Genomic DNA, 8,714 nt, shown 5'->3' on the forward strand with positions numbered 1-8,714 from the left:
TCTTCTTGCGGCAGAATTGGTAGCTTCTCAGGTAAAGTTGCCTCTTCTCTCTCTGTTCATCAGGGTAAGTGTTGTAATGGCCAAAAGATTCCATCCTAAACATCATCACATTATTCATATGCCTCTCATCACTATGCTTCATGTCCATGGCTCTGAAAAATAAAAATGTTATGTGACTTAATTCATGTTCTCAAAGTGAGTGCCATTTATATCAAAGAAAAAGAGAGAAAGGGGGTGTGTACTATGTGGGAATTCCACGAACCTTAATTTGTGTTTGTTGTTGTGGTTGCTTCGCTTTGCTTGCTTGCTTTTGGTGCGCCGCCACACAGGTTAACATAGAAACAAAAACTTTTTTATAGGGTGTCTGTCTTAAATATTGGTTACCACTTTACCACGTGGATTGTTGGATAAATCCCTTTCATCACGTGTCTTTTGTGCTTCCCAAATCCCAGTAGATTTTGTTCAGAATTTAGATGTTATGATTTGGAACTTGAAATTGACAGTTCATAATTTAGGATTTAGAGTAGATTAGCATTTTTCAATGTTAAAATTCTACTGCTTGCACGAAAATGACTGTTATGTAGTTTTGTAAGTCTTAAGGCACAAGCACATCAACCCTTGGCGTGTTCCAATAAATTAAATTGCACACAAGTGACAACAGCAGTTTAGTATTTAACGAAATCCGATTACTTATATTATTATACAAATAAAACAAAACAAAACGAGTTTGACATTGATGAAGATGGACGTGTTATGATTGGTTTTGTGAATTGGAAATACGAGCAATTCAAGCAACATAAGCAAATGGGGGCGGAGGTAGCTTCGTTGTGTACGTGTTCAAAGAATTTAGAGTTTTGAACTGATGTGTTTGCTTGCAATGGAAGCGTGTTTTGAATGCTACTACATACAGTACTACTACTACTGCCAGCACGCAATATGAGAGTTAGATAAGCGATTTGAGCTCACTTAGTTTCTTGCCAATCACTTGGATAGGTGCAACCAACTCAAACTAATATGCATACATTCCTACACATTAATTGCAAGCTTAAACACTCTTACGTGGCCATGTCTTTTGCAATTTCTTCCAAATTTTGAACACTTTATTTTCTTCCGTCACTCAAATGTAGTTCATGGCTTTGCTTTAATTCAGCCTTCAATACATGTATAACATCTAGAAGAAAATAAGCATATATTTAATAAGCCAGTTGTTATAGTTTTATTAAATTTCAAAAAAAATAATATATTGGTATTAAATTTCAAAAAGATGACACATGGATAAAAAAGCCGATACTTTAGCCAATTATTTTAATATCTATTAGAGAAATATTAAGAAATTATTAGAATTTATTGTTTTTGGTTATTATTTATTTATCAATTTAATTCTTTTAGTATAATAATCTAATAACATATTTTATTTTATATTTTTAAATATTAATGACTAATTGAATAAATGATTATTAAAAAAATAAATTTTGATAATTCTCTAATATTCTTCTATTAATTATCCATATTTTTTGGTTAGGATTTTTTTTATTTTGAACAAATTTGACAACTCACATACTAAAGCCCACATGTAAAAAGAAAAAAAAAATCTTGACTGACAATACAAAATAGATCAAAATTTATTAGAGTCATCTTCAACTTATCTTTTTTTATTTTTTGGTATAAGTCTTTTCCCTCACATTAATCACCACTCGTATCCTTTATTTTTAATTGAAAAGGGCCATTTTATCCTTGTGGTAAAACTCTGGAGTAATCACAATTAATTAAGCCTCAATATAATCAAGTGAAATTCAACAATACCAATTACATAAATTACTAAGCCATGTGGCATGTGTCACTTTTATATTGCTAGGTCAATGTGTAGGTACTATAACTACCACATTGATCGCTACTCTTGGCCTTATGATTAGTAAAATTTTTTCCCCAACCCTTCCTCAGATAATGTGCAGTACTTAAGTGTGACACTATTCTAATTTGTGAAATTAAATTTTCCCGTCTTAATAGCTCCTTTTTGCACATTAACACCGTAAAAGCCCTTAACAAATCATACATGAACAAAATTGCAACACTAACATTTTAGGATTAGAGCCTAGATAACAATAACAGGAATGCTGCACTATTTTAAGTTATTGTCTCAACTTCGTCATCAATAAAAGTGTATTTGACTTTGAAAATAGAATAAAACAAAATACTAAAAACAGAACACAAAAAATAAAGATACAAAAATTAATATTTTTTATATTTTATTTGATAATAAATTGAATATAAAATAATACAAACAATGAAAAATCCAATTTACTCTTTTTTAATACAAAATTTAGAATAAAAAATAGAATGACAGAAAATATAATTATAAAAATTTGATAATGATAATAAAAAAAATGAACAATTTATATCTACGCCTAATATCTCCGGGTCATTTTTGACAAGAATGACACAAAATACACTAATTTAATATTTTAAAACACAATGTCTTTATTCATATTTCAACTACAAACACAATTTTGTATTTCTATATCCATATCTCAATGTCCTTTTCTTGTAAACAAATACAGCCTAATATCTATAAATTATCAAACATAAGTACATAGAAAACTACAGCAATGGAACTTTACAAACTCAACAGGAATTAGTATGCGTGTGAGAAAAGAATCAATCAATTCTAATTCAAATTGAATGTGTATCATGTTTGATGTATGTCAATAAGCTCTCTTCTGTATCTACAATGTGCACCAAGACACGGCACACAACCATTAAATACAATTACAGTAAGACCAAGGTTCATCACCAAGGACAATTTTCTTGGGTTTGGAAGTGGGGCTGATTAAGGACTTATAAGGTATATAGACACAATTGCTCGCACAGGATCTGCTTAAATCCCTCCCCGGAATTTAAGCAACCATACTTGAATCATAGTTCTCTCAAGAACAGAAAGAACGTTAGATGCCCCTCCCAGTTTCATCTCTCTAGCAAAATGTTTTTCCCACCAACCTAGATTCTAATGTTCCTCATTTTTCCTGAGTACCAACTTTATCAGCAGCAGGTACATTTTCAGGGAAAGTGGATACATCCAAGTCAATAACCGTCAAATCATACGGTACAGATGCAGAACTGGATATATCCACAAGCAAGGAAGAATTTGTTGCCTCAGAACTACGAGCATCAGAAACGGGACCAGAATTCGAGGGAGTGCTACTGGTAGAAGAAGAAAAACTCGATAGCTGTATGTCATCTAACTTGTTTTCGTAAATATGCTTATTTTTTCTCACAGAATCCATTTCTGGGCCCATTGGAACAAAAGTTCGTGATCTGTACTTCCGTGCTCCCTCTTCACCTTCACTGTGGTTATACAGCACATAATCATGATACGTTGGTGCAAACTGCCACAAGTTTAAGGTGTTGTATCAAAAAATCAGCTAATAAATGAAAAGCCAAGGGAGGATGGAAATTTCAACAAGAACCCATGCATGCCATATGGTGACAATGTTGAAATGCATGAATACAAAGCGAGACTCACCTGGTGGACAGTATCATGGTAAAAGTCATTCAACTTCACGGCATGCCCAAGACTAGCTGTGAAACCACGGGATCCACCGATGTTAGCACCAGCATATTCTTTGTATGGAAATGCATAAAAGTGGCCCACAGCAGCAACAAGCATCTCAACACAAATGATAAAATTTTGAAGTAGAGCAGCTTCATCTGCATTCTTGATGATTCCCGACTTGGCAGCAAGGAAGAATAAGACACCCTAGGAAGCAAACAACATAATAAACTGCTTCAAAAATCTATAGTTGTAATGATAAACACACGTACGACAAGCCATGACATAGAAAACTGTGCATTCAACCCAAAATTAACACTGAAAAAATTGTATTGGGAGGTCAGAAAAAAAATGCCCAAAACAAAGTACTGATCATATGAAAAGCAAATAAAGCATCCTTATAGAGTATTACTAGTGGGTTTCAAGGCACTCCATGCCTAATGGATGGAAATGAGAAGAAATCATAACCAAATAACTGTAATATCAAGTAGTTATTTTGGGTATTTCAGTCTATTCAAATTGTGACCAAAGTGTAGTTATTGTTTCTCAACAGCATTATCTAGGATTGAAGATTATTTCTATTTTGCATAACATTTACATCCTTTACCATGGTCTTGAAAACTAATAAAATTGCCCCCCCCCCCCCCCCCAAAACAAAAAAAATACGGCATTACTGAAAGAGTTGAAATTTGAAAATAGGAAAGAATGTATCATATTTCATAAAAAGAAAAGCAGCATGAAAAGTAAGTACCTGCCAATAAGTCAAGAATACAACAGATTTTATTATGATGAACTTTGGAACTGGATTGAATGGCTGGAGCAGATCCTTACAGGCCATATAAAATAAGGCAAGAGCATACAAAGCCATCGTATACGAGAGTGTATATATAATAGTCAGGTACAAGTATGACTGCTTTGGATTGAAATTTCCATCCTTATATTTCCCCTTCGCATAAAGTATGAGAGTAACTACCACTAAAATGGGCTTCAAAATCACAAACTGCAAACACCCTTGCTTGCACTTACGTATGAAACGCCTGCACTAGAAGTTCCAAGAGTGAGAGAAGAACCATAATTTTGCAATAAAGATCATGTTACAAGTCTTTTTCACTGGCACAAATTTTTATTTTCCAAAAACCCTCAAAAAACAAATTTCCATACAATATATGTACCACACACACTACCAACTGACAAAGATCCTGATTCCAGGGAAAAAAATGGAAATCCATAGATGGGATCGGTTTCCAGGGAGCATATAGATATATTCTGGCACGTAAACTTTTAAACAAATTTATAAATCAGGCACAAACTCACCCATCCAACGGTATAGGAGGAAAGCAGCAAGTCATCAGACACACTGACGGCTTCAGAACTCGGCCACTCAAACTTATTACAACTGCTCCAGGACCACCAACCCAAGCCAGACATAGTGATAGGAAATTATAAATGACCCATGCCTCGTAACTAAAACAGTAGAAAAGATACAAATTAACAAATGGCTCCAGGATAATACAAATATATCTGTGATCTCATTATAATTTAAGAACAGAAGACAACAGAATGCTGGGTGAACATAAATCACATAGCTGAAAGTTAGCTCTACATATGAAAAAAACAAATGGTATATTGCCTTTACTCTCTTTTGACTGCAAATGTTAGAACGTCTGCTTTTGCAGCAAACCTCTACAGTACACCGCCTCAGTCTCATCTTATACAGAAGAATATTACTTATGTTGAGCAATTTTCAGAAGTTACTGACTAACAGGGTAAAATCACTTAAGCTAGATAGATAATAGATAAATCAATCTATTTGAAGGACCCAAGACTATTTGATATCCAATGAATTTAGACTCCATGTATAGTAAGTAGGGTTATTAATTCATTATGGTATCAGAGAGTTCTGGGTAGCAAATTCGAGGGGGTTTCCAAACACTCCTACTAAGAAAGCCATACATAACTACTTCTGAGTCTTCATTAAGTCAGGAATGGAGTAGAGTAGAAATATATATAATTCGGAAATATATCGTTTTCATATTCATATAAGCTGGTAATTGCAAACTCATCACCCAAAACATGCAGACCAAGAAGAGAAAGCATGTGAAACATGAAATAGGAATGAACAAAAATGTAATCAGATTTAATATCAGCAACAACCGAATAAAAGAAGAAGTAGGGGTAAAAAACGCATACGAACTTACACTTCCCGTATGGAATTAAAATAGATCGAACTGTCAGGTAGAACAAGGGACAAGAATGACATCAGCGCATAAACCTGCGAGAGAATAATTACATTAAAAAGTTTAAAACAAATCATAAAAATCAAATGTTCAATATCGGCAATGGAACTTCAAGATTAAGTCAATGGCCTTTTTGCTTTCAATTTAACACTGGAAGTTAAAAAATCAAATCCATTTATCTGAAGTTGAAAGGTACCGTGATGTGCATCTGATTTGATAATGTCAACTCTGGTAGATAAGCGAACTCTAATTATTCTAGTTCTATCCACTAAAAACTAGTTCATGCAATTAACAAAGCAGGATAATAGGGATCGAGAATAGAAAGAGCGAAAGAACTCACAGGGACCATGAAGACGATGCGTACGATGAATCGCTGGTAGGTAGGCTCAGTGTAATTTAGGAGATGCCTGTAGATATGAATAATAGCCAAAGCGATAGCTCCAAGGGTGCATATAAAAGCGGTGATGTAGAGGAAAGCAGGAACCAGCACCCCCATTGAGGAAGAATTGGGGATGGAAGTTTAACTCTAAAACCCTAGTGTGTAAGGGAAAGGGGAGAAAAGGGAGCAGATCTGAGAGGAAGAGGGAAGAATTGCAGAGAGGAGAAGAAGGTGAATGGTGCGGTGGCAAGTCGAAACTCGAACAATAATGGCGGCTGTTGGCTTTGCCAAGAAGGAACAGAGAAAAAGGAAATACAGTGCCGAAAAGCACAACCACCTGTATCCAGAATGGAAGTAATTAATGAATTAATATTAGTATAATTAATGTAATTAAGTTATCAGTTATCACTGCTTTTGCTTTAGGTTCGGACCTATTATACCGAAACGCGCTAGCATGCTTATTATTCCAAATTTCCAACACGCCCAAGCGCGTACGTTTCACGAGAAATAGGAGAAACAAAACCAAGAGCTTACTTCACTACTATTATTAGGAAAATGCATGGATTTTGATCATTTGATAAGTATTATCTATAATAACTCCCACGACCATGGTGGTGTTAATCTGTTGGATAAGTACCTGTAATTTTTTAAATTTGTTAGAGATGAGATTATAGAGGTTAGAGAGCACTACAGATTTTTTTTTCTCCTGCAAACAACTTGTTAGTGTAACATTTAACTGAATGGTAGATATTGTAACGAATCTCAAACAAAATGATTTGCCCCTGAAACCAAAACGATGGTGATTTGTTAGTTATTACCTCTCAAAGATGTTCTAAACTAACTATATTTGTAAATTATTGATCGAAATGAAAGCTCAAAAAATTGAGCCATCAATCCTTTCATGGGCCTCTCCTTGAACAATACAAGAGCGTATATACTATATTCAACTTAGTTTTTTTTTTTCTAATATTATTTAGAGTATTTATCCATTTTGATCCTAAAAAAAAATTAAATTAGACATTTTAGTTCCTAATTAAAATTAATTATTCTATTATCCCTAATAATTAATTCCGTCAATCACTTATCTTTACTCCGTCAATTCTAACAGAAGACAAAATAGTCCCTGACAATTCTAAAGGAGACAAAATGGTATCTGATCTTCTCTATTCGAAAACGACACTATTCTCTTCTAATTTTTATCATATCTCACATAACACTAACAGTCTAACACTGTAACTTCAAGCTACACAATGCACACTCTACAACTTCAATGTTCACAAGAAGAAAAATCATCAATCAATTCATACTCAGGAAACTAATGACTCTCTCAAGTACTTGTCGTTTTCGATGGATCCCATGAATCTAGACAGCAAGTATGATTTGTTATTAAGACCTGTCGTCATCGGCATCTCCCTCCTCCTCTGCCCTATCATCTCCATGATCACATTATCCACCACTCCGATCGTTTCCTTCAACTTCTTATCCGAACCAATGTTCAGTAATCGCTTCAGTTTTCATATGAGCGGCAACGGGGATATTACTCGTTGTACTGATAGCTTGAATGCGAGGTCGAAACTGTCTGCCGACTTGGACTCCGAGAAAGAAGGAATGAAGCACTTGGGATCCATTTCAAATGAGAATTTGCATATGATGTTGAATGAGAGTCTTCTCATGATGTCCTAATGTCCAACAATCTATATTACTTGCTGGAGAATGGAGAAAGGCATGCCCTTAGGGTAGTTGTGGAACTTGATCTTGAGGATGTGGTGGACGTTGTCGGGGTTTAAGGTGACGCTGTTATTGAGGACGTGGAAGTGGATGCTTTTGGTGGGTGAAGTGTGGAGGAGGTGGGTGTACCAATTACAGAGATTTAGAAAGTATGTGGTCCATGACATGTTGAGGTAGGTGCGACGACAGTTACACCATTGCTTGATCTTGGAGCTGAAAAGGAGGTCGCAAAAGATGGAAAAGAAGACTAAGAAGGTGAAGAAGGAGAGTATGAATGTTAGAGTTATGCGAGATATGATAAATTGGAGAAGAATAGTGTCGTTTTCGAACAAAGGGGTCATGATCATTTTGTCCCCTGTTAGAGTTGTCAAGGACCATTTTGTCTTCCGTTAGACTTGACAAAATTAATTGTTAGAGACAAATCGAGTAATTAATTTTAGTTGAGGACTAAAATGTCTAATCCAAAATTCTTTGAGGACTAAAATAGATAAATACTCTATTATTTAAAGTGAAAACTCAAATCAGTTTCAATAAAATTTTATTATTTTATAATTTTTTTATTATTTTCAATCAAATTTTTTAATATACATATTATATAAAGGTTTAATTACTCTATAGGTCCCTATAATTTTACTGAATTTTCAATTAGATCTTTATACTTTTTTTCCTTTCAATTGGGCCTAGACGTTAATTTTTTTTTAATTTAGTCCCTGTCATGACAAAATTGTTTGAGATAATAAATATTCTGTTAAAAACTCTAATATTCTTACAATTACGTTAAAATAGCAAACTGAACCCACCTCTAATTTTTTAAAATCCCAAA

The 8,714-nt window shown here is 34.2% G+C and overlaps 1 protein-coding gene across 1 annotated transcript; it reads right to left on the reverse strand.

Annotated features, from left to right (window-relative positions):
• Positions 1-2,644: 2,644 nt before the first annotated feature.
• On the reverse strand, positions 2,645-6,542 carry LOC130936096 (uncharacterized). Its single transcript, XM_057866084.1, has 6 exons — positions 6,125-6,542; positions 5,746-5,819; positions 4,862-5,011; positions 4,299-4,584; positions 3,521-3,754; positions 2,645-3,383 (listed from the first exon to the last, which is right to left on the reverse strand). Exons 1-6 carry the CDS (start codon positions 6,278-6,280, stop codon positions 3,012-3,014), a joined length of 1,272 nt encoding a protein of 423 aa, XP_057722067.1. The 5' UTR covers positions 6,281-6,542; the 3' UTR covers positions 2,645-3,011.
• Between the last annotated feature and the right edge of the window lie 2,172 nt (positions 6,543-8,714).

The sequence above is a fragment of the Arachis stenosperma genome, chromosome 6 (genome assembly GCF_014773155.1).
Source record: "Arachis stenosperma cultivar V10309 chromosome 6, arast.V10309.gnm1.PFL2, whole genome shotgun sequence".
NCBI classification, from domain to species: Eukaryota; Viridiplantae; Streptophyta; class Magnoliopsida; order Fabales; family Fabaceae; genus Arachis; species Arachis stenosperma.